Below are 27,166 nucleotides of genomic sequence, written 5' to 3'. Positions count from 1 at the left end.
CCCCCCTCATCCTTCTAAATTCCAGTGTATACAAGCCCAATCGCTCCAGCCTTTATATGACTTGGAAATAAATATAGATTACATTACAACTACATCAAAATGGCTAGATTTGCGGACAGTGAAGAAGGCTGTCATAAACAGCAAGATGTAGATCAACAACAGAAATGGGCAGAGAAATGGCAAATTAAGTTTAATCCAAACAAGTGTGAGGTTTTGCACTTTGGGAGGTCAAATGTAAGGGGAAAATATCAATCAGTAAACCTTTAACAGCATTGATGTACAAAGGGATCTTGGAGTCCAAGTCCCTGGCTTCCTGAAAAAAACAATACAAGTATTTAGAGTGGTAAAGATGCTGTAAGGGGAGAGAGAGGGGGAGGGGGGGAGAGAGAGGGTGCTGCACCAATGCAGGAGAGGTTTGGGCCCAATGGGTCCACTTGGTCTAGTATACCATAAAGTTCTGGTCAGTCATAGGAAGGATGTGAAGCCTTTGGAAAGGGTGCAGAATTGGTTTACCAGAATACTGCTCGGATTAGATAGTATTAGCTACAAAGACAGATTGGATAAACTGGGATTGTTTTCACTGGAGCATCTGAAGTACATAAACTTATGAGAGGCATTGATTGGGTAGACAGTCAGAATTTTTTTCCTAGGATGGAAATGTCAGATTGGAGGGCATCTCTTTAAGATGAGAGGGGCAAAATTTAAAGGAGATTTGCCCTGCCATGTTATTTACACAGAGGGTGATGGGTGCCTGAAATGCCCTGCCAGGGGTGGTGGTGGAGCCAGGTATGATGGTGCTATTTAATAGGCTTTAGGATAAGCACATAGATATACAGGGAGCAGAGGCATATGGATCATGTGCAGGCAGCTGAGATTAGTTTATTTTGGTGCCAATATTGTAGGCTTATGGGCCTGTTCCTGCACTGTACTTTTCTATGTTTTATGATTTAAACCTCCCTTCTTTTAATTTAGACTGGCCTAAAATTCATTTTAATGTTTTGTGTCATATTGGTTTCCTAACACTCCGATTAAAGAAACAGAAAAACAGTGAGAGCGCAGAGAGATAGGGAGGAAGAAGAAAAATGAACAAACTTCCATTTATATAGCACCTTCAACCTCAAGATGTGCCAAAGTGTACAGCCAATAAAACATGTCACTGTAACATGTGAGCCAATTTACACACTTTTCCACAGTAATGTGATCAGCTACAGAGGACACAAAGTGCTAGAGTAACTCAATGGGTCAGGCAGCATCACTGGAGAACATTTGCTAGTCAACGTTTCCGATGAAGATCCTTCTTCTGACTGATTTTAGCAGGGGACGGGAGCTGGAAGAGAGGTGGGGATGGGACAAAGCCTGGCAAGTGATAGGTGGATACAGCTGGGGGGGGGGGGGGTGGGAGGGGGGAGTTGATTTGCTGATGGTTGGGCTAAGGCCAGAGATGAAAAGACAAAGTGTGAGATAAGGATAGAAGAGGCAGTGTTATGGGTTAGTTACCTGAAATTAGAGAATTCATTGTGTTCAGTAGTTTTAATTAATTTGGTCGAGGGCCAAATACTGAGCTTCTTCAAAAAGTTGCGACAGCCCGGAGGACAGTTAAGACCAAATTAACATCTCATTTTCAAATATGGAAACTTTGAAAGTGCTGCACACCCCGAGTATTGGACTAAAATGCCCTTTGAGGTTATCTGGGATTATCACAACTTTCTGACTCAGAGAACGGAATGCTGTTAATGATGGCATTTCACGTGAAAAGGGAGTTTTAAATGGTTAGGATGGTACTTGAATAGTGTCAGGAAGATATGACTGATAGACTGAAAGAAAAAGATACAGAAAACACTCCCTTCAGCCCACACCAACCATCAATCACCTGTTTACACTAATTCTCTTTTATCCCACTTTCTCATTCAGCCCGTACACACTAGGGGAAATTTACAGAGGCCAATTAAACCCTTCCAAACCCTCATGTCTTTGGGATGCGAGAGGAAACTGGAGCACCTGGACAAAAACCTTTGTGGTCAAGGGGAGAACGTGCAAACTCCACATAGTACAGGTATCTCATGTATGAGGGTGATACCGATAATAGAAATAGAAACATAAAAAAATAGGTGCAGGAGTAGGCCATTCGGCCCTTCGAGCCAGCACCACCATTCAATATGATCATGACTGATCATCTATAATCAGTATCCTGTTCCTGCTTTTCCCCCATATCCCTCGAGTCCTTTAGCCCTAAGAGCTAAATCTAACTCTCTCTTGAAAACAGCCAGTGAATTAGCCTCCACGGCCTACTGTGGCAGCAAATTCCACAGATTCACAATTCTCTGGGTGAAAAAGATTTTCCTCATCTCAGTCCTAAATGGCCTACCCCTTATTCTTAAACTGTGACCCCTGGTTCTGGATTCCCCAAAATTGAGAACATGTTTCCTGCATCTAGCTTGTCCAGTCCTTTAAGAATTTTATGTTTCTATAAGATCCCCTCTCATCCTTCTAAATTCCAGTGAATACAAGCCCAGTTGACCCATTCATTCATCATATGTCAGTCCCGCCATCCTGGGAATTAACATCGTGAACCTACTCTGCACTCCCTCGATAGCAAGAATGTCCTTCCTCAAATTGTACAACTGCAGAGGGATCTCTTTGCTCCTAAACTCAATTCTCTCGCAATGAAGGCCAACATGCCATTAGCTTTCTTCACTGCCTGCCGTACCTGCATGGTTACTTTCAGTGACTGATGTACAAGCACACCCAGGTCTCGTTGCACCTCCCCTTTTCCTAATCTGACACCATTCAGATAATAATCTGCCTTCCTGTTCTTGCCACTAAAGTGGATCACCTCATATTTATGCACATTATACTGCATCTGCCTACTCACTCAACCTATCCAAATCACCCTGCAGCCTCATAGCATCCTCATCGCAGCTCACACTGCAACCCAGCTTTGTGTCATCTGCAAACTTGGAGATGTCACATTTAATTCCCTCATCTAAATCGTTAATATATATTGTAAATAATTGGAATCCCAGCACTGAGCCTTGCGGCACCCCACGTGTTACTGCCTGCCATTCTGTAAAGGACCTATTAATTCCTACTCTTTGCTTCCTGTCAACCAGTTCTCTATCCATGTCAATACCCTACCCCCAATACCATGTGCTCTAATTTTGCACACTAATCTCTTGAGGGGACCTTGTCAAAGGCTTTTTAAAAGTCCAGATACACCACATCCACTGGCTCTCCCTTATCCATTCTACTTGTTACATCCTCAAAAAATTCCAGAAGGTTAGTCAAGCATGATTTCCCCTTCATAAATCCATGCTGACTTTGACCGATCCTGTCACTGCTTTCCAAATGTGCTGCTATAACATTTTAACAATCGACTCAAGCATCTTCCGCACTACCGATGTAAGGCTAACTGGTCTATAATTCCCTGTTTTCTCTGTCTCTGCTTTCTTAAAAAGTGGGGTTACATTGGCTACCCTGCAGTCCATGGGAATTGATCCAGAGTCAAGGGAACATTGGTAAAAGATCACCAATGCATTCACGATTTCTAGGGCCACCTCCTTGAGTACTCTGGGATGCAGACTATCAGGCCCTGGGAATGTATCTACCTTCAGTCCCAACCGTTTACCTAACACCATTTCCTGACTAATGTGGATTCCCTTCAGTTCCTCCCTCCCACAAGATCCTCGGTCCCCTAGTATTGCCGGGAGATTGGTTCTGTCTTCACTAAGGAAGATACAAACAAACTACTCGTTTAACTGTTCTGCCATTTCCTTGTTTTCCATTATAAATTCAGCTGTCTCTGACCGTAAGGGACCTTTGGGTATTTGTTGGTAACTGAACATATATGTATGCATCTAAATTTGTGCAATTGTTTTGGATATCTGGTAATACTTGATAATATCTGATAATACTTTAATATTTAATAATATTAAAACTATTATGGATTTGGAGTGAATATTTGCTGGTAACAGGCAATATGTATCTGATATGTATATGGGCAATCTAAGTGGCATGAGTTTGGTAATTAGAGAGGTAGCTAGACTGAATAAAAATATGTATCTGATAGCATTAAGGTGCATAACCACTGAACAAATGGCTGGAAGGAGGTAAAAGGAGGGACATCTGTTGTACGATAGTTAGTGTCTGATATGAAGAAATACATATCTGATGGTGTCTGCGTAGTGATTAGGTGGCATGCATTTGAATATGAAGTTGGATAGGTGATAATGTTAAGGTGGACAGCTGACAGTTTGCAGGGATGCTGGAACCAGATATCTGAGAATGGGAATGATTTGAGGACGGTTATTTGATTATGCAAGTGCAGGTATCTGAATGTGGATGAAACAGTGGGTATCTGATGACATGACGGTGGAAATGTGCCCGCATGAGGTAAGGACAGGGATCTGATGGCAAATAGTGAAAATAGATCTAATTGTGTCTATTACGAAGATGAGTTCCAAGAACATAAGCAATAGGTGCAGGAGCTGGCCATTCAGCTCTTTACACATGCAAACAAGGTGCAAAGCCTCATCTTCGACACACAAATTGGAAGTAGGGGATGGCGTCTTTCTAAGAGGCAGGGTGGGAGGAGGTGTATTCAAAATAATTGTGGAAGTTAGTGGCTTTGTAGTAGATGTCAGTCGCTAGTCTGTCTCCTATGATGGAGCCTAAGATATCAAGAAAGGCGAGCGACGTTTCAGAGATTGTCCAAGTGAATTTGAGGGCAGTGTGGAAGTTAGTGATAAAGTTAATGAAACTACCGAGTTTTGCAGGAAGCAGTCTAATGCAGTCGTCGATATAGCGGAGAAAAAGTTGGGGAGGATGCCAGCGTACGTTTGGAACAAGGACTGGTCGACGTAACCAATAAAAAGGCAGACGTAACTGGGGCCCATGCGAGTTCCCATGGCTACAACTTTAACTTGAAGAAAGTGAGAGCAGTCAAAAGAAAAGTCATTGAGAGTGAGGGCAAGTTCCATCAGACGGAGGAACTTTTCTCCCCCTCTTTTCTCTATGCTCCATTTGGATGATCACCCATTTCTAACACTATCCCACCTAACCTTCCTTTCCCACCTGTATTCTGTGTTTTTCTGGCTTCATATTTCACACCTCCTCTCACCTTATAGCCTTTTGTCTTCTTTTCATCTCTGGCTTATGACCATCAATCAAACCTTCCCTTCACCTGCACCCTGCCTCCACCTCTCTTCCAGCTTACTCCCATTACTGCAATCAGTCTGAAGAAGGGTCCCAACCTGAAAATTTGCCTGTCCATGTCCTCTTGAGAAGCAACCAGTTTCGCCAAGTTACTCCAACACTGTGTCCAGTGTTCTTTTTACCCATACCTATTCCACTGGTTACAAACTCGAAAAAATGCAAATTAATTGGTCAAATAGAATTGGTTAGGGTGAGTGTCTGATGACAAGATGAAAATGACTTTTCTAATGTTACAGGGTGAACAAATATGATGGTCTTCAATGTCTGGTGATATGAGGCAGAACTCAAGTAGCTATCTGGTGGATATCTCCAGATGGTGTGAGGCTGGGCTGGAGTTTGGTGTGAGGCTGGACTGGTCTGAGATTAAATGCTTTTGGATGAAGTGGGTCAGTGCTAGAACAAAAAAATGCTGCAAATTGCTGTGTTGGTGGTCAGATGAAGTTTAATTTAATTTAGAGGTACAGTGTGGAAACAGGTCCTTCAGTTTACCGAGTCAACGCCGACCAACAATTGCCCCATAACATAATTCTATGTTATCCCACTATCGCATCCTGCATGCTAGGGGAAATTTGCAGAAGCCAATTAACCTACAAACCCGCATGTCTTTTGAATGAGAGAGGAAACAGGAGCACCCGGAGAAAACCCATCCGGTCACAGGGAGAACATGCAAATTCCGCATAGGCAGTACCCGCAATCAGGATCAAACCCAAGTCTTTGGTGCTGTGAGGCAGCAGCACTACTGCTGCTCCACTGTGCTGAGATAGGCTGGTGACAGGTTGATGGTCTGGATGCTGGGATTGGATACACTAGTGCTGGGATGTGATAGGATAAGGGGGACTGGTGCTGAGATGGGATGAGACAGGCCACTGATTGGATGCGATGGAATGAGGTGGGGTGCTGCCGAGATGTCTCAGGCAGAAAACAGGATGGAATAAGTTGGGCTGTTGCTAACATGGGTCCAGATGTGCTGGACCAGTGATGTGGAATGAGATGGAATGAATGGGGCCAATATGGAGATGAGGTGTGTAGGCAGGCATGCACAGATGCGGTGGGCTGTTGATGGGATGGGTAGGTTAGAGCCAGAATGTGATGGGATTTAGTGGGCCTGTGATGGGATGGGCCTGGATGGGATGCGTCCTGGTGAAGGGATGAGGTGTCCCGCTGATGGAATGAGGTGTGATGAGATGAGGTGTCCAGTGATGGGATGAGATGTCCCGATAATGGAAAGAGGTAGGCTGGGATTGAGATAGAGATGACGAGATGAGATAGGCCTGGGATGAGATGAGTTGTCCAGGTGATGGGATGAGGTAGGCCGTTGATAAGATGAATTGTCCAGGTGATGGGATGAGGTAGGCCGGGGATGAGATGAGTTGTCCAGGTGATGGGATGAGGTAGGCCGGGGATGAGATGAGTTGTCCAGGTGATGGGATGAGGTAGGCCGTTGATAAGATGAATTGTCCAGGTGATGGGATGAGGTAGGCCGGGGATGAGATGAGTTGTCCAGGTGATGGGATGAGGTAGGCCGTTGATAAGATGAATTGTCCAGGTGATGGGATGAGGTAGGCCGGGGATGAGCTGAGTTGTCCAGGTGATGGGACGATGAGGTAGGCCGGGGATGAGATGAGTTGTCCAGGTGATGGGATGAGGTAGGCCGGGGATGAGATGAGTTGTCCAGGTGATGGGATGAGGTAGGCCGGGGATGAGATGAGTTGTCCAGGTGATGGGATGAGGTAGGCCGGGGATGAGATGAGTTGTCCAGGTGATGGGTTGAGGTAGGCCGGGGATGAGTTGAGTTGTCCAGGTGATGGGACGATGAGGTAGGCCGGGGATGAGATGAGTTGTCCAGGTGATGGGATGAGGTAGGCCGGGGATGAGTTGAGTTGTCCAGGTGATGGGACGATGAGGTAGGCCGGGGATGAGATGAGTTGTCCAGGTGATGGGATGAGGTAGGCCGGGGATGAGATGAGTTGTCCAGGTGATGGGTTGAGGTAGGCCGGGGATGAGTTGAGTTGTCCAGGTGATGGGACGATGAGGTAGGCCGGGGATGAGATGAGTTGTCCAGGTGATGGGATGAGGTAGGCCGGGGATGAGCTGAGTTGTCCAGGTGATGGGACGATGAGGGCCGGGTAAAGGATGCGGATGAATGAAGTGAGTGGGAAGATGTGGGCGGGCTGCTGACCTGGAGGATGAGCCGCGTGTGCTGCAGGTCGAGCAGGTTGCCGCCGCTTCTCCCTCTACCTGCGCCCGGGGCGGTGATGATGACCCGGCCGTAGGGTCCCGGGCTCTGCAGGTCGGAGTAGAGTAGGTGCTTGGATTGGTTGACAGGGAAGAGGCTGTTGACCAGGGTGCGCTCGATCTTGGCCAGACTGTGGCGCGGTGCGAACAGGTACTCCATGTTGTCCTGCACCCGGTAGCGGCTGAAGCTGGCGCCGAACAGGATGGCGAGCAGCACGGGTGCCGAGGCGAAGAACACCGGGTGGTTGCCGATGAAGAAGCCCAAGCGGTAGAAGCACGTCTTCAGGCCCCGGTGCAGGAGCTGCCGCAGCATGGTGAGCGGGGCCCAGCTGCCGGCCTCACACCGCGGCCTCGGAGCCAGAGCCAGAGCCGGCCGCCATCCGCAGCGGGCCGGCCCGGCGGCGCCCCTTCAGCCCAGCAACCCCGACCTTGTGAGAGCTGCTGCGGGGGGGCGAGCACTGACCAGGCCGCCCCCGCCTCCACCTCCGCCCCAGCCTCCGCCCTTCCCCAGGCTGCAGCACACGGCTCGGCTGCTCCTGACAACTGAGCAACAGGCTGCAGGCGGGGCTTGGGCTGACTGGGCGCTGCCGGAGAGGGAGAGGGAGGTGGGGTTGAGCGAGGGAGGGGGGAAGAGAGAGGTGGTGAGGGCTATGGGGTGGGAGAGGGAGAGGGCTATGGGGTGGGAGAGGGAGAGGGCTATGGGGTGGGAGAGGGAGAGGGCTATGGGGTGGGAGAGGGAGAGGGCTATGGGGTGGGAGAGGGAGAGGGCTATGGGGTGGGAGAGGGAGAGGGCTATGGGGTGGGAGAGGGAGAGGGCTATGGGGTGGGAGAGGGCTATGGGGTGAAGTGTAGAAGATGGAGGAAGATGAGGTGAGGGGGAGAGATGTGGGGTTGATGGGAGATGTGGGAAGGGGGAGAGGGAGGGAATAAATGGGAGGAAGGGAAGGTGAGGGGGAGGGGAAGGAAGGCAGAGGGAGAAGTGGGGAAAGGAAGGAGGGGTGAGGGGGAAAGAGGGATAATGAGGGAGAATTAGAGCAGGGGAGAGGGGAAAAGGGGCAAGTATGGGGTAGGAGGAAGGGGATGGGAAGGATGAGGGAGAAAAGTGGGAAGGAAGGGGGAGAGGGAAGGAAGAGAAGTGGGTAGGAGGTGGGGAAAGAGGGGGTAGAGGGAGGAGAGGAGGAAGGGAGAGGGGAAGTGGAGAGAATGGGAACAGGTGGAAGCAGGGGAGGGGAAGAGAAGGAAAAGGTAAGGGAGGAAAGGAGAACGGAGGGAAGGAAGAGGAAGAAGGGCAGGGGAAGCAAGGGGTGTGAGAAGGGGGGGAAATGGAAGGGGAACAGGAAAGGGGGAAGTAAGGAGAAGGGGATAGGAAGGTGATAGGGGAAGGGTGAGGTGGAAAGAGAGGGAAAGGAAGGGGGTATGGGTGAGGGAGCGAAGGATGGAGGAGTGTGGGGGAGAGGATTAAGAGATGAGTGGGGAAGAGAGAAGGGGAGGGGTGAGGAGGGACGGGAGGGAGAGGAATAAGGAGGGGGGGGGATGAGGGAGTGGGAGAAGGGGAAGGGAAGAAGGAGGGGGAAGGGTGAGGGGAAGGGGGAAGGAAGAGGATGGAGAAGGTTGGAAAGGGAGGAGGGAAGAGGTGTATGGGTGACGAGGAAGGAAGAGGTGTTTAGGAAGGAACTGCAGCTGCTGGTTTACAACGAAGATAGACATAAAATGCTGAAGTAACTCAGTGGGATAGGCACCATCTCTGGAGAGAAGGAATGGGTGATGTTTCGGGTCGGGACTCTTCAGACTAAGAGTCAGGGATAGGGAGACAAGAGTTGGTAGGGTAAGGGTGAAAACGACAGATCAAAGCTCTGGTGCTCAAGGACATGTAGAAGGGTTCATTGTTAGTATGGGGAAGGTGACAATAAGACACATAATCAGTAAAATGAATCAGGACAGTGAAACCAGTCGGAGAACTAGGGTGGGGGAGGGACACAGAGAGAGAAGGAAAGCAAGGGTTACTTGAAGGAAGAAAAAAAATCTAGACTCTTAACTGCTGGCTGGGTTGTAAGCTGCCCAAGCGGAATATGGGAGAGGAAGTTAGTGTTTAGCAACTGGGACTTGAATCTCACCGTCTCCAGAACAGGAGATAGACTATTGACTGACATCTATATCATAAACCTACTGATTCCCACATCTATCTAGACTACACTTCTTCCCACCCTGCCTCCTGCAGACTCTATCCCCAACTCCCAATTTTTCTGTCAAAGCTGCATCTGCGCCCAATGGAGGTAACTCAGTGGGTCAGACAGCAAACAGGGCAAAGAAGGGGAGGAACAGGAGGGAGGGGAAAGAGGAGGAACAGAGAATGGAGAAGAGTGGATGGGGAAGGAGGTGGAAAAAAAGGGAAAGAGGAAAAGTGGGGAGAAGGGAACAGAGAGCTGTGAGAGGAGGAGGAAAAATAGGGGATACAAATAGGGAAAGGAAGGGAGAGAAAGGGGAGCAAGAAGAAAGGAAGGAAGAGGGAGAAGATGGAAGGTAGGGACGGGGAAGGGAGGGGGAGGGGGAAGAAGGGAGAGGGCGCAGGAGCGGGTAGAGGGGGAAGAAACCACCCCTCGCAATACATTCCAGGTAAAAATACTTGCCCCGCACATCTCCATTCAACTTTCCCCCCTCATGTTAAAGCTATACCTTCTTGTGATGGACATTTCCACCCTGGGAAAAAGGATCTGACTAACCACCCAATCTCTGCCTCACAATTTTACAAACTTGTATCAAATCTCCCCTCAACCTTCGACGATCCAGAGAAAATAATCCAAGTTTATCCAACCACTTCCTGTAGCTGAAACCCACTAATCCAGGTAGCATTCTGGTAAACCTCCTCTGCACCCTCTTCAAAGCCTCCACATCTTTCCTGTAATGGGGCGACTAGAACTGCATGCTTTAGTTTAATTGAGATACAGTGCGGAAACAGGCCCTTCGGCCCACCAAGTCTGCACCGACCAGCGATTCTCGCACATTAATACTATCCTACACACATTAGGGACAATTTACACAAAATCAAGCCAATTAACCTACCTACCTGTACGTCTTTGGAGTGTGGGAAGAAACCGAAGATCTTGGAGAAAACCCATGCGGTTACGGGGAGAACGTACAAATTCCGTACAGACAGCACCTGTAGTCAGGATCGAACCCTGGCTTCCGACTCTGTAAGGCAGCAACTCTACTGCTACGCCACCGTGAAGCATTTTGAGCATGCAATACTCAAAATGCGGCCTAACCAAAGTCCTATAGAGCTGCATCTTGACTTCCTGCAATGAAGGCAAGCATACCATTCGCCTTCTTTACCACTTGTACCACAATCTTCAGTGAGCTTGCACTCCAAGATCCCTCTGCACATCAATCCAGTTAAGGGTCTCGCCATTAACTGTGTACATTCTCCTTACATTCAAACTCCAAAAGTGCAAAACATCACACTTGCTCAGGTTAAACTCCATCTGCCATTTCACTGCCTATTCCTGCTGCTGATCTAAATCCTGCTGTATCTTCTGATAGCATTCTTCACTGTCTGCAATTCCTCCAATTTTGATGTCGTCGGCAAACTTACTCACCAACCCATCTACATTCCGTCCAGTTCATTTATATATATAAACAGCAGAGGTCCCAGCACAGATCCCTGCAGAACTGCACCGGTTGCACCTTAATTGTCTGGATTAGCCTACCATGAGGGACCTTATCAAAAGCCTTACTAAAATCCATGCATTCAACATCCACTGCCCTACCTTCATCAGTCTCTGTCATCACCTCAATCCAGTTGGTGAGACACGACCTGCCGCGTACAATGTCGTGCCATCACTAACTAATTAGCCCATTCTCTTCCCAATAGGAGTAAATCCTACATCCACGAATTCTCTCCAAGTTTCCCTACCACTGACGTGAGGCTCACTGGCCTACAGTCTCCTGAATTCTCTATTAAACTTGTCAAACCTAGGGTCACCACAGTTCTTGAACTGACATCCTGTAGGAAAACATCAGGTCTTCACAAGAAGCAACGCTGAAAAATGAGGAGACTGCAAAAACATCTCAGCTTTGAATTGTATCAGACCCCCAAAATTCTTGCGTTTTTAAAGTTAAATGCCCTGAAGTAGTTTATGGGGAGGAGGTCAAAACCAGCCACAAGGAGAAACCATAAATGTTTGATTAAAGTGGCAGATTGAGGATTCAGGTGTTTATGAAGGAATCTGAGAGTTTAAGGCCCCGGCATCAAAAGGATGGTTGACACTAGTAGGGAAATGAAAATAGGGATTAATGTTGGTTAACAGACCAGAACTGGGAAAGTACAGGGATTATGGAAGATTGCCAGATGGAGATTTATGGAAAGGCAATGAAGACTGAGAGACTGGAAAGCACGGGTGCCAGTATACATAACTGTGATATAGACAGACGAGAATCTAAAGCAAGTCAGCAAACACAAGTGTGATGAACCAACTGAACAGTGCGAGGCATAGGTAAGAGTTTGTTGACCTGAGGAACTAGAATAGTTAAAACCAGAGATAGTCATGATATGGATGAAAATTTCAGTCACAGATTGATTGAAAAATCGGTGCAGATAAGCTGTAACTAAGGTTTTAATTTAAAAGGTCAACTCTGTTACGCTGGAACACAAAAAGGGATTTCTTTCCCACTCCTCACATCCAAATTTGTTCATTACTTTGAAAATGTCTCACGCAAATCTCCCAATCAAGCAACAAATTGTGGACACGATAGAGCTGCTATCTCAGACCATTAATCATTTGTGGAGTTTGCACATTTTCTCTCTGCTCAGTGATTTCCTTGGGTTTTCTCCCACATCCCAGATGTGAGGATTGGTTGGTTAACTGGTCTCTGCACACTATCCTTGATCTAGGTGGGTTAATTGGAATGAGGAGAGAGCATGTTAAGGAAAATATGTGGGGTGATAGGATTTGTTGTGGATCAGCATTGAAGGACGCCATTCGGCCCACTGAGACGATGCTAGAATAAAGTGTGCAAATCCATTTGCAATCAATGATGTGTGTCTTACCAGTAGTACTCAAAAATAGCGACAGCTTAATCTATTTAGTTTAGTCTAGAGATACAGCGTGGAAACAGGCCCTTCGGCCAACCGAGACCGCATGGACCAGCGATCATCTGTACACTAGTTCTATCCTACACACCAGGGACAATTTATACAAGCTAATTAACTTACAAACCTGCATGTCTTTGGAGTGTGGGAGGAAACCAGAGCACCCGAAGGAAACCCATGGGGTCACAGGGAGAACGTACAAACTCCATATAGACAGCACCCGAGGTCGGGATCAGGACAATCGGTGGTGTACCTGTATTAGCACACAATAAGATCTCAAATACTGAGTGTGTTTCATAGTTTTATTATTAACAACTGTACCTTTACCTACAGAAGTTATGTAAATGTCTTATTTTTGGAGTTTTTACTTTTCACTGTCTTTTAAAATTTAGGTACAATTTATATTCTTGTGTGTTTCGGAGTCTATATCCCATGTTGATGGTGCAAGCTATATTTTGCATTGTACCCATATCTCACCGTACTTGTGCATTTGAAAATATTGTGAACTACTTTATGTAAGGACTTTATGTAAATATGCGATGTCCAAAAATTTATTAAATCCACAAAACATAGTGCAGAGCTCTATTATTCAATTTATAAGCTATCACTGCATACATTATTTTCTTTTATACTTAGTACATCAAAAAAACAACGTCAACAAAAAAAATCAGCAAAACAAAATAGTAATCACTGTCAAATTAGGTAGAAACGTGAATAAGAACAGAAATAATGATTTGCAGTTCCTGTGCTCTGATTCAGACTTCCCAACTTAATTCAAAACAATACCAACTTAAAAATATCCATTTTATTTACTAAAAAATAATGCAGTTTTACACCAAACAAGGTAATGAATTCTAACCGAAGGTCTAGAAAGATTATCTTTACTACAGAATACAAAGCCAGATAGCATTGTATATTGAAGATAAACACAAAATGCTGGAGTAACTCAGCGGGACAGGCAGCATCTCTGGAGTGAAGGAAAGGGTGATGTTTCGAGTCGAGAGCCTTCTTCAGACTTCTTCAGTCCCGTCTTCAGACCATCAGTCTGAAAAGGGTCTCAACCCAAAATGTCACCCATTCCTTCTCTTCAGAGATGCTGCCTGTCCCTTGAGTTACTCCAGCATTTTGTGTCTATCTTCGATTTAAACCAGCATCTGCATTTCCTTCCTAGCATTGTATATATTTCTGCTTTACATGTTGAGAAATTCAGTTATCATTCCCTTTTCGCCGAAAGTTCCTAGTTTTTTCATTTTCAACTTTCCTTTTTTTAAACACAGTCTCTCCTCCTGCATCGCTTCCCAGTGAAGTTATTTCTTTCTGTTTAAACTTGACTTTGGGTTCGTGGCTTACATCAATCACTATTGGAGCAGCGTACTCTACCTTAGGCAGCTGCAGGTCTATCTGTTCTCTGTAAAATAAGGGGAAAATTTTAAGCCCACAATGATTATGTTGCATATAGTCGTTCCAACAGTAAATCTTCAGCAAAGGTTCGACCAATCTGAGAAGCTAATACTTCCACAGCACCGTACTTAACCTCAAGAATGTTCTGGGGCTCAGAGCAACCAGAAAAGGCGTTAATTTCTGTTATAATATTATCAAAGCATCAACTATTCAGCACTCAGCAATAAAATGCATAAACAGCAACAAGCCAATGACTGGATTGATAATCTTTTAAAACAGCAAGTGAACCAATCTGGATTATATGGGCAGTTGGCCAGAATAGGACATAATCTACAAATGGCCAGAGGTAATGGCACTGCCCATATTTACTGCCCCGAGATCAATTTTCTCTGGATTTCACAATTTTATCCGCAACTTCTTTCTCTTGGCTCTTGTGTAAATTATGACTGCATATCTGCCATGATGAACTTGTTCTGGTGTCCAGAAAAAGACCATCTCACTGCAACATTACTTTTATACATACCTTTTAGGTTCCCTACAGCCTAGACTGCCCCTACCCATCGCTACACTGACGTCCCGCTCAAATCTCCAATTTTATAGAATCAGCCAAGCTTAACAAGTGGCTGGGGAGGAAGCTGGTTACCAATTATAGAAAAGGCTGGGACTTTTCCCCTGGAGCATAGGAGGTTGGGGTGTGATCTTCAAAGGTTCAAAGGGTATTTTATTGTCACGTGTACCAATTAAGGTACAGTGAAACTCGATTTACCATACAGCCATACTAAAAAAAAGCAACAAGACACACAACTACATAAAAATTAACATAAACATCCACCACATTCCTCACTGTGATGGAAGGCAATAAAGTCTAATCTTCCTCACTCCTTATTCTCCCTCGGACAGGGCAGTCGAACCATCTGCAGTCGGGGCGTTCGAAGCTCCCCAGGCCGGTGATCGAAGCCCCCACGTCAGGGGGGGTCGAAGCTCCTGCGGCTTGGAGCTCCTGAAGTCGATCACTAGCCAAGCAACCGTGAGCTCCACAATGTTGTCCGCATGCTCCCGCGGTTGGAGCTCCCAAAGTCAATCCCCAGCAAGAGGCCTCTAGCTCCCCGATGTTAGGCCGCAATGCGGATGGAGATACGATACGAAAAAAAAAAAAAAAAAAGAGAACAAAATCGCATCTCCTTCAAGGTAAGAGATTTAAAAAAAGGTTTCCCCCACCCCCCACATAAAGCAAAGCTAAAGAACACTAAAACATACATTTAAAACACACTAAAAAACAAAGAAAAGGAGGAGATATACTGTTGGCGAGGCAGCCATTGCAGCGCCACCCGGTGGTTCTCTATCTTACAAATGTTTATAAAATCATGAGGGCCCTAGATAAGATGAATGGTCACCATGGGATAGGGGAATCTAAAACTAGGAGGCATAGATTTATTATGAGAGGGGAAAGATTTAAAAGGGATCTGAGATTGGGCAGGTACGTGGATGATATATGGGCCAAACCTGGGCAAATGGGACTCGCTCAGGTAGACATCTAGGTTGGCATGGATGAGTTGAGCTGAATGGCCTGTTTCTATACTGTACATGTCAAAGCTGATCATTCTGCAAGAAAGACTCAGTAGTTATATGACATTGAAATTAAAAATTATTAACATGGATCCTTTTTACCATCATTCAAGAACATCAAAAGTGATCAACTGATTTCAATCATATGCAAACACTGGCATGCTAATTACAGAAATGAGTTCATTTAACAGGTGGTTCAGGTAAGCAGAGTACCTTCAGCAGTGTCTGTATCATCCGATCACTACCTGATGACCACAATGTAACATGTTTGGCAACATAAAAGTGGGCACGTTAAAATATTTACAGTTAAATTAATCAATGCATGAAGAAATGGAATGCCTTGGAACCCATAACAAAAATGGACCAAAAATGGGATGGAAATGTACATTTCTTTCAACAATTACATGGATTTGGAAAGTTAGTGATATTGGTGATAAGCTACTCACTCTTCTTCCGCTCTTACAGCTTCCCATTCCCCATATGGGTTTACAGTCTTCTTCTTGAAGGCTTTTTTTGCTTCTTGTTGATGCTCATCCTGGGGCAATGTGATTTCTACCTCTGTATCGGGTGTTTTTTCAGACTTTGCATCACTTTCAATTCCTGCAACATTTTGCTTCTGCAAACACAACTGATAACTATTATGTTTATGCCAAGCAAAAAATATCTATTTTAGTTCTTCCCTCATCCCAACTCTTTGGTTGTGGCCTTGAATGTTATATAGCAGCTTAAGTGCTCAATCATGTACTTATTGTATGTGGTGAGGAGTTTCTGTTGCCACCACCACTAATTCAGGCAGATCTCCATAATTAATTCTTCCTTCCAATCATCACATTGATCTAATTTTTGATCCATTTACTCGATCGAGGCCACTCAATTTTATACACTACATTCAATTCTCCCCATGTCTTCCAAAGAAGCCAGCCACAGCTTTCATAGTCTCACCTTATAATGGTAACTCTCTAAACCCAGCAAAATCTATCTAATTCCATTGAATCTCTCCTACATCATACGTAGTAATTCAGTGGTGGTTCAACTCACTTTCAACTGCATTATCACCTGCCCTGGTACGCTTTGGATTTGTGCACATGCATTCTGAGATCCTGATACTTTCCTATTCTATCATTTATTGTGTATTCCTTTGGTTGGTTGCCCTCCACAAATGCCATTTGCAACTTCTTTATAAGACCACCTGATTAGTCCATTACTATTTCTAGCCTGGAATAGATTTTCTATCAATCGCACTACCAACTCCAGTGTCACCCTTATGCTCCTTAATTATGGCCCATTTATTTGTCCAAATATTTGATGAACCTGCCTTCTGCTAAAACTCCCGACAAGCCAGTTGTGGATCCCAGGGTCGAGCAGTGGATATTGCCTACACGGATTTAGTAAGGCATTTGATAAAGTCTTCCATGATAGACTGATCCAGAAGATTAAGATGCAAGGGACTAACAGTGACTTGATTGTATGGATTCATAACTGCTTACCAAGTCCATAACTCCATGAGAGTGGCAACACAAATAGAGTGTGTTAAAGAATGCACAGGGTATGCTTCCCTTCATTAGTTGGAGCATTAAGTATAAGAGCATGAAAGTCATGATGTAGCTTTATAGGACTTTGATAGGCCACATTTGGAGTATTTCGAGCAGTTCTGATCACCCCAATACAGGAAGAATGTGGAGGTTTTGAGTCAAACAAAATCCTGAGTCAAACATGATTTTTGCTTTTGTTAATTCACGTTGGCCTTTCCCAATGCAATTATCTGTTAAATGCCCCATTACCGAGTATAGATTATATTTTTCTCCCTACCACTGATGTCAGGCAAACTCCTCTCCTTCTTTTAATTATTTACTGCCTTCCAATTTGTCTGAACTGTACTCAATGGGATTTTGGAAACTGACAATCAGTATTGGGACCACCTGCTTCAAAACCTTGGGATGCACATCGTCCTGGAATTTTTGTCTCATTAATTTAATCTATTTCCTTAACATAGAAGGAAATTGTTTTTGCCCACTGAGCCAATGCCGGCTCACAGGACAATCCCATTTCCTGATAACCTTTTCTCCCCACATTTCCATCAACACCTAGATTCTACTACTCACCTACACATTGGTGGCATTTTACAGTGATCAGTAATTCTATCAACCTACAGGTCTTTGGGACTTAGGAGGAAATCGGAGCACTTCAAGGAAATTCATGCGATCACAGGGAAAACATACAACATGGAAACAGGGAAAACTGGAAGTCAAGATGCACCCCCATGCAGCAGATGCACTAGGACTTTGCAGGTTTACCTCATCTCTGCATGGTTTAATAATCTTGAAGATACTTTATGGTTGAGGTTGCAGCATGTACCTGGAGAGAGGCGATTGTTTCACTTTGTGGAATGGAAGCCTCTATGTCTTTAGGCAGCTGGTCCTCTTCTCCAGGGGAGTAATCTTCAGTGTTTTTCTCAAAATGTTCCTCTGTTATGAATTCTTTTGTGGACCCTGCTGGCTCAGTCTTATCCTTGCATGCTGCATCTGAGCATTCACTAGAAGCGATGAAGCCCTCCGGCTTTTCCCATTGCGATGCTAAGAGGCAGTGTAAATGAAACTCTTAGTGCAAACTATAAATACCAATAATCAGGTATGCACAGATTGCTCCTTGACAAAGCTCGAATACACATTATGTATTAAGCGCACATCTTTTATTTAAGTGGGTCATGTGTATCCAACAAATTTGGGATAACTAAAGCTGGCTCAAGTTGGGTAAGTTATCTGAGCTGCTTCTTTATTTATTTTCTGGGGTGTGGGCATCACTAACAGCCAGAGCACGTATTGTTCATTTTTCAGTGAAGGGCAAGGCAACTGGAAGTAAGGAAGCCTGGATATCGAGAGAAATTGAGTTCCTGGTCAGGAATGAGAAGGGATGGTCCAAATATAGGCAGCTGGGATCCAGTGGATTTCTGGAAGAGCTTTGGGGACTAAGGAGCATACTTAAGGAGGAAATCAAGGGGGCAATAAGGGGGTAGGAGATAGCTCTGCCAGAAAAAAAAGGAAAATCCAAAGAGATTTTATAAATACATTAAGCCAAAGAGAGTAACTAGAGAGAAAATAAGGCCCCTCAGGAACCAAAGTGGTCCTCTATGTTGTGAGCTGCAGGAAATGGGCAGGTCCTCAATATGTTTTTCTCCTCTGTTTTTATCGTGTTTCTCCGCAAGGACTTGTAACCACCAATGGCAAAATATTGAGGACAGTCTGAATTATGGTCGAGTAGGTACTGGACATCCGAAGGCATATGGAGGTAGATAAAACTCCTGGGCGTGTTCATGGGCAAGATCCAAGGACACTGTGAGAGGCAGAAATTTTTTTTGCAGGATCCCTAGTTGAGATATATGAACCATTGCTAGATATGGGTGAGGTGCCAGATGACTGTAGGATGGCTAACGTTATGCCTCTATTTAGCCATGACTGCAAGGTAAAACCTGGGAACTATAGACCAGTCAGCCAAACATCTGTGGTAGGAGGCAAGTTACTGGAGAGGATTTTGAGGATAAGATATTTATGCATTTGGATAGCAGGATTTTGATCAGTTGGGCAAGTGGACTGAGGAATGACTAATGGAGTTTACAGCAGTTAAGTGCGAGGGTACATGGAATGAGCAGCCAGAGGAGGTAGTTGAGACAGATACTCTAGCGCCATTTAAAATACATGGACAGGAAAGGTTTAAAGAGATAAGGATCAAACCCAGGCAAATGAGACTAGCTTAGATAAAGCATGGACGAATTGGGCTGAAGGGCCTGTTTCCATGCTGTATGATGCAAAATATTAATGAGGTTGTATTCAATCATCATTAGTTTGGTTTAGTTTATAGAAGCATGGAAACAAGCCCTTCGGCTCCACGAGCCCACGATGACTATCGATCACTTGTTCACACCAGTTCTATGTTAACCCACTTTCGCATCCACTCCTTACACATTAGGGGCAATTTACAGATGCCAATTTATCTACATATCCACACGTCCTTGGGTGATGGGAGGAATCTGGAGTACCTGGAGGACACCCGCATGGTCACAGGGAGAATGTGCAAATTCCACAAAACAGCACCCAAGGTCAGGACTGAAACCGTTTCTGTGGCGCTGTGAGGCAGCAGCCACACCACTGCTCCCCCTTGAACCACTAATCATGCATGGAGCTTTTATGATACAAGGGAGTAACTTGCTAGACAATTTCAGGGGCACCAAAGCACAATCACATTGCTGCAAGTCTGGGGTTACATATGAAACAGATGGTTCGAGGATGACACATCTCCTGAACAGGACATTAGTGAACCAGATAGATTTTTATGATAAATGGTGACAATCAGTCATTTTATGGTCACCATTACTATACTAGTGTAATATAAAAATTCAGATTTCTTTTAACCCAAATTTCGTTTTCAGTTTTGCCTTGATGGGAGCTGAACTCAGGTCTCTAGATGGTTAGTTCAAGTCACCGCTTCAGCTAACCTCAGATAACCATCAAGCCTGTATTCAACAGCTAGATTTGCCTTTGTTGTACAAGAGATGGAAATGTACTGTTAAGACATGCAGCATTACCCGATTAATATTTAGCTCTTGTACCACAGTGGTCCTTATCTGCCGTGTCCACTTGGTTCAGCCAGTGTGTCAAATATAGGGAGACAATGTAGACCACGCAAATAGAAACGTTCTACATTATCAGTAGCCTGGTTAGGAGACTGGAACATTGGAGTAAATTAGTTTATCTGAAGCTTGGTTCACGAAAAAACAAGAGGCAAACATTAAAGTGAAAATTCATACCCTATAATCTAGAATTTGTCATCAAATTGTTTATCAGGGTGGAACATAAATAACAAATGGAAACAAGAACTGCAGATACTGTAAATCCAACATTTAAAAAAATGCTGGAAACACCTAGCAAAGCTAAAATGTTAACGGTTACTCTTCCTACAGAAGCTCCTATGAACAATTCATTATCAGTATACATACCTCTTGTTATAAGATTGTAATAGTAGGTGCTGCCTTCTGGAGTAGCTTCTTCTACCCATGAAGAGGCTGACAGGTTCTGATAAGAATGCAATAATGCGAAGAATGAGACCAGGTACATTTATGATCATGTAAACAATGTTGTTTACTGTGATGAAAACTATTAGCACCAATCTGACAAAAATATTTATATTTCAATTAATCCATATCTGGCCATTAATGAGTTAAACAAACTGTTGCAAAATGTACTCAGTTCCAGTTTCATTCTGTTTGCCTTTGTCCCTGTTGTTTCTTCAGACTCTCACAAACTGGAGTATGTCCAGGAATGTGTACATTGTATGGATTGTTTGACCGTGGCTGCCGTGTGAGACATGACAAGCACATGTTCAAACCAGCACAATTATTATCAGTGCTGTAATAAATACAGTTGTCAAAAGGCACTTGGCTTGTTTATCAGCACAGCAATAAAGAAGATGAAATATATTGTCCAGTGCAAGTCATGAAATTCTAATAACCTTAAGATCTGTAATGTTAATTGCATGTATTTTTCCTTTATGAAATAGGATAAGGCCCAATCCAAGACCATGAAACCATAACTAAAATGGATATGGATTAAAATTAAACAAGATTTATGTGTTCAGTATCCCACTCAAAGTCCATCATAGCCAATGAATTGTTTTTTAAATATCACAACTGTAATCGTCTGCGTTTAGAGGAGGTGCAATTATTTGTAAAAGAGGAAATGTAGGCTAAACACTGGGTAAACTCATGTGCCCTTCAAATAGTGTCATGAAACCTTTATAAGCATCTGATAGGACAAAATAAGATTTTGGAGTCCCATCTGAAAAGACAACACAATTTCTTGATGTATGTCAGATTAATCCTATTACATTATGAAAAATAACATGCACAACATTTGAACTTTGATCTAATTCCATCACAATAGTTAATCACTCAGCAACTAAAAACCCGTCCTCTATATGCTGCTCTCACATTTGAAGTTGGAATACAAACTGCATCTTCATGAGATCCAGCTCAAATAAATTTACATTTTTGTTAAATCTATCATGCTATTTGACAAAGGTGATCACAAAATTCAGTTGGTTCAGTTTTGCAGATGAGAGCAATTAACATCCCAGAGTGACTGCTCTGAATGAGTGTATAAAAGAGAAGGTAGACACTAGTGGAACAGCTGGGTTGGATGAGGATGTATGGAGATCAAGTGCTTTGTGCAAGGCTTTGGCTTGAGCTTTGTACAGGACAAGTGTGAGGCTTTGGGTCAAGAGTGCTTTGTGGAGAGCAAGGACGATGCTTTGGCCACAAGGGTGGTGATGGGATAAGATACTGCTGGTGTTTTTTTTCCCTCACCTTTCTTTCATAAATCTTCCTTGGTCTTGTGCCCTAGTGAGACCGCACCTGGAGCACTGTGTGCAGTTTTGGTCTCCAAATTTGAGGAAGGGTATTCTTGCTATTGAGGGCGTGCAGCCTAGGTTCACTGGGTTAATTCCCGGAATGGCGGGACTGTCGTATGTTGAAAGACTGGATCAACTAGGCTTGTATACACTGGAATTTAGAAGGAGGAGAGGGGATCCTATTGAAACATATGATTATTAAGGGGTTGGACACGTCAGAGGCAGGAAACATGTTCCCAATGTTGGGTGAGTCCTGAACCAGGGGCCACAGTTTAAGAATAAGGGGTAGGCCATTTAGAACAGAGATGAGGAAAAAAAATTCAGTCAGAGAGTTGTAAATCTGTGGAATTCTCTGCCTCAGAAGGCAGTGGAGGCCAATTCTCTGAATGCTTTCAAGAGAGAGCTAGCTAGAGCTCTTAAGGATAGCAGAGTCAGGGGGTATGGGGAGAAGGCAGGAACAAGGTACTGATTGAGAATGATCAGCCATGATCACATTGAATGGTGGTGCTGGCTCGAAGGGCCGAATGGCCTACTCCTGTACCTATTGTCTATTGTGCAGTAAATATAAAAGCTAGGGCAGTGGAATGTTCTTTCTGCAGGATATGGGAACTCAGGGACACTTCCAGTGAGAGGTGGCGGTAAAAGAAGAGGTGGTGTTGCTTTATTGATTAAGGAGAATTTCATGACAGTAATCCCAGATGACATGTGTAGGAAGGAACTGTAGATGCTGATTTAAATTGAAGATAGACCAAAAAAGCTGAAGTAACTCAGCAGGTCAGACAGCATCTCTGGAGAAAAGGAAAACGAGGGCAAATGGGAATAGCTTAGATGGGGTATCATGGTCATCATGGAACGAGTTGGGCGTAAGGGCCTGTTTCCGTGCTGTATGACTCCATGCCTAATATACAGCTGCCCACCCAAAACTCTGAACTGTGTTACGATATCCCCAAATCTAGCCTATACCTGGCACCCAACCATGTGTTCGTGAGAAAGGAAAAGAGCATTTTGTTCCTCTCTCCCAGGATGTATTAAAATGAGTCACGATCCTTAAAAAACCCCTAAATTTCTCTCCTGAAAAATGTAATATGCACTGGACGCTCATCAGGCATGAAAGCACCACACACCACCGTGTGATGATGTACCAGCCTCGTGTGCAATGTGCAGACAGGATATCTGAAAGTGCAGGTTTGGAAAACAGTTAGAAAGGTTCACAGAAACCAAATATTTGCAGTTTTCTCTGCATGTTGCCTGCTCAAACCTCATAAACCAAGGCTCTGACTTTATTCACTATCGTTGGTGCACCTCTAAATGGACTAATGTTTTTCAGTTGATAAGGAGTACCATACTTCAAACGAATTGAACCTACTGGCAAGCAGTGGACTGCGACTGCTGGAGTGCATGTTCATTTACAAAAAAATGGTTAATGTAGAATTATTTTGGTCCACAGATATAAAAGCCCTCAATGATGTGGGAGGCAAATCCAAACCAACAATGTACCTGTTGTGCAACTTCACTCTGCACAAAGTTTAAGCTCCCTTGGAACCCTTCAGGCTTTTCCCATTGTGATTCTGTACAATGAAGAAATAATTGCCTGTGAGTCTCTCACTGGTACTTGGCCCGAACACAAACTGTATATTACAAGTTCCCTTTTCCATATGGATACAAAGCTTTAGCAGAACCTTTGAAATATAAAAGCACACCACTCCATGAAAAAATTGATTTAAATCATAGTGAACAGTTCTAATATATCTTTATAATCATCCATGGCGTACAAACTTTAGTACTTCTGATTAACCGAGCACAAGGTTTCACTGTGAGAATAACTTGGCACACGCATTTTGCTTCCGTAAAACAAAAAGTCACTCAAGGCTAATCAAACTTTAAACTGGAGAGCATCCAGACTTTTAGATTTATCTATAAAAATGTGTCTGACAAACTAAGTACACTTAAAAGGAAACATGCAGCAAATCTTGCGGTTACTTTACTGAGTTTGAAAATACACACATACCTGCGCACACACAAAACTTCATTGCTCTGAACCAAAATAGCCAATAGGCTATAATGGACAATATACAGTGCCCTCCATAATGTTTGGGACAAAGAGCCATCATTTATTTATTTGCCTCTGTACTCAACACCTTGAGATTTGTAATGGAAAAAATCACATGTGGTTAAAGTGCACATTGTCAGATTTTAATAAAGGCCATTTTTATACATTTTGGTTTCACAATGTAGAAATTACAGTAGTGTTTATACATAGTCCCCCCCATTTCAGGGCACCATAATGTTTGGGACACAGCAATGTCATGTAAATGAAAGTAGTCATGTTTAGTATTTTGTTGCATATCCTTTGCATGCAATGACTGCCTGAAGTCTGCGATTCATGGACATCACCAGTTGCTGGATGTCTTCTCTGGTGATGCTCTGCCAGGCCTGTATTGCAGCCATCTTTAGCTTATGCTTGTTTTGGGGGCTAGCACCCTTCAGTTTTCTCTTCAGCATTTAAAAGGCAAGCTCAATTGGGTTCAGATCAGGTGATTGATTTGGCCACTCAAGAATTACCCATTTTTTAGCTTGGAAAAACTCCTTTGTTGCTTTAGCAGTTATTTTTGGGATCATTGTCTTGCTGTAGAATGAACCGCCGGCCAATGGGTTTTGAGGCATTTGTTTTAACGAGCAGATAGGATGTGTCTATACACTTCTGAATTCATTATGCTACTACCATCAGCAGTTGTATCATCAATGAAGAAAAGTGAGCCAGTACCTTCAGCAGCCATACATGCCCAGGCCAATTCTCTGGATGCTTTCAATGGAGGCCAATTCGCTGGATGCTTTCAAGAGAGAGCTAGATAGAGCTCTTAAAGATAGTGGAGTCAGGGGGTATGGGGAGAAGGTAGGAACAGGGTACTGATTGTGAATGATCAGCCATGATCACATTGAAAGGCAGTGCTGGCTCGAAGGGCCAAATGGCCTACTCCTGCGCCTATTGGCTATTGTCTATAACACCCCCACCACCGTGTTTCACAGATGAGGTGGTATGCTTTGGATCTTGGGCAGTTCCTTCTCTCCTTCATACTTTGCTCTTGCCGTCACTCTAATATACGTTAATCTTCGTCTCATCTGTCCACAAGACCTTTTTCCAGAACTGTGGTTGCTCTTTTAAGTACTTCTTGACAAACTGTAACCTGGCCATCCTATTTTTGCGGCTAATCAGTAGTTTGCATCTTGCAGTATAGCCTCTGTATTTCTGTTCAAAAGTCTTCTGTGGACAGTGGTCATTGACAAATCCACACCTGACTCCTGAAGAGTGTTTCTGATCTGTCGGACAGATATTTGGGGATTTTTCTTTATTACAGAGAGAATTCTTCTGTCATCAGCTGTGGAGGTCTTCCTTGGCCTGCCAGTCCCTTTGCGATTAGTAAGTTCACCAGTGCTTTCTTTCTTCTTAATGTTGTTCCAAATAGTTGATTTTGGTGAGTCTAAGGTTTGGGTGATGTCTCTAACAGTTTTATTTGTGTTTCTCAGTCTCATAATGGCTTCTTTGACTTTCATTGGCACAACTTTGGTCCTCAAGTTGATAAACAGCAATAACAGTTTCCAAAGGTCATGGAAAGACTGGAGGAGAGACTGGGTACTGAGAGCTCTCTTATACCTGCATTAAGGAGGCAATTAAACACACCGGAGCAATTACAATCGCCTGTGAAGCCATGTGTCCCAAACATTATGGTGCCCTGAAATGGGGTGACTAGTATAAACACAGCTGTAATTTCTACATGGTGAAACCAAAATGTATAAAAATGGCCTTTAATAAAATCTGACAATGTGCACTTTAACCACATGTGATTTTTTCTATTACAAAGCTCAAATTGTGGAATGCAGAGGAAAATAAATAAATGATGGGTCTGTCCCAAACATTATGGAGGGCACTGTAGGTACTTATGCTGTAGTGTGTGCTTCCATAATAAGAATTGGATATAACACAAGTGATGAAGTAGGGAACACTATTTGCATTACTAGGGCCAAAGACACTATTTCAATCGGGAACTAGAGAATCACTTAAAGGTTACTTTGAAAATTGACACGCAGAAAAAAGATTGTTGTGTTTCCATGCAATCTCCCTGCTGTAATCAGACACCATCGTTTGTTAAAGAACACACGGTCAGTTTCAAAACGTGAGGGCGTTAAAATTAACAAGCAATTGCTTCTATTGGCAATTGTGCAATGCAATTGAACAATGCAACATATGGGCTCTAGTATTTTTAGCTTGCAGTAACAAAAATAAACATTGCTCTTGAAAATACTTTTATTTTTGAGAATGTTCCTGGAGAAATAACTTTGTTACTGCAAGTCTAAAACTTTCCAGCCCCTTTACCCCATTTACACAATTGTCTTTAAAACACAATTTCTATAACACGAGGTTTCTTAGGAACATAACCATTGCATTATAGCAAACTGCCTGTACAATTTAAAAAAATGAAATAAAATAGTGCACCACCTTAAGGGATAAAACCGTTACCAATACTTGCCTTAACTACTGCTGCCTATTTTCAAAATGTATACATACTGCAATTAAACAAGATGCACTGCATAAATTCACAAATTTACTTAGTATGCAAAAATGATAAGAAAATAAATATATGCAACTTGCTCATAGTCAGTTTTTCTTTTTAAAAATCTGATGAGAAGAATGTATTAATATGTTATAATGTTAAATTGAAAGCTTAGAATGATGCAAAGTCTTGGACAACTCCATACAAGTCTGGAATCTACTCAAGTTGGACTATCTACCTACTATTTAAAGAAACCCCCTTGAAAACATCTAACAATTCTGCCTCACCCGAGCCATTTGAACTAAGTAGTACCAGTCAATATTAGGGAAGTCACAATCTGTGACAACCCTTTTGCTTTTACATAATTCTACAAGCTGCTGCTACAGATATGTTCCTCTCGCTGGCAATTGTAAGGCTTGTAGTATAATCACATAAGTGATTAGATCTTTTTTATTTTTTAGGTTTACCTATAATGCCTCATTGGACAAACTGAGTGTCGATGTGACATTCTCCCTGATTAACAGTGCAACTCCCCCACCTCTTGTGTCTCCTCCTCTATCACATCTGAAAGTGGAAGAGCATTTTGGGAACAGTGACCACAGAGGCGCAGCAATAGAATTGCTGCCTTAGTGCCCGAGATCTGGGTTCAATCCCGACTGCCTATGCTGTTTGTACCTTCCTGTGACAGGTTGTACCTCCGAGTACCTCGGTTGTACCT

The 27,166-nt window shown here is 43.7% G+C and overlaps 2 protein-coding genes across 6 annotated transcripts in view; both read right to left on the bottom strand.

The window, feature by feature from the left end:
* Window positions 1–7,977, bottom strand: part of ptchd1 (patched domain containing 1) — a 31,743-nt gene extending 23,766 nt beyond the window's left edge. The window contains exon 1 of the mRNA XM_078409266.1: window positions 7,391–7,977. Within this exon, the coding sequence (XP_078265392.1) occupies window positions 7,391–7,759 (369 nt within the window). The 5' untranslated portion in view covers window positions 7,760–7,977. The remainder of the gene's footprint in view (window positions 1–7,390) is intronic.
* A 5,090-nt stretch (window positions 7,978–13,067) lies between these two features.
* Window positions 13,068–27,166, bottom strand: part of wbp4 (WW domain binding protein 4) — a 40,892-nt gene continuing 26,793 nt past the window's right edge. For 3 of the 5 annotated variants that reach the window (XM_078409261.1, XM_078409265.1, XM_078409264.1), the window contains exons 6-10: window positions 23,396–23,466; window positions 20,490–20,565; window positions 17,855–18,072; window positions 15,946–16,115; window positions 13,068–13,940 (exon numbers count right to left, since the gene is read on the bottom strand). In XM_078409261.1, the coding sequence (XP_078265387.1) occupies window positions 13,739–13,940; window positions 15,946–16,115; window positions 17,855–18,072; window positions 20,490–20,565; window positions 23,396–23,466 (737 nt within the window). In that variant the 3' untranslated portion in view covers window positions 13,068–13,738. The remainder of the gene's footprint in view (window positions 13,941–15,945; window positions 16,116–17,854; window positions 18,073–20,489; window positions 20,566–23,395; window positions 23,467–27,166) is intronic. The other 2 variants (XM_078409262.1, XM_078409263.1) reach the window with 1 other exon arrangement.

The sequence above is a fragment of the Rhinoraja longicauda genome, chromosome 12 (genome assembly GCF_053455715.1).
Source record: "Rhinoraja longicauda isolate Sanriku21f chromosome 12, sRhiLon1.1, whole genome shotgun sequence".
NCBI lineage: Eukaryota > Metazoa > Chordata > Chondrichthyes > Rajiformes > Arhynchobatidae > Rhinoraja > Rhinoraja longicauda.
This window is presented reverse-complemented; position numbering and strand designations above follow the sequence as displayed.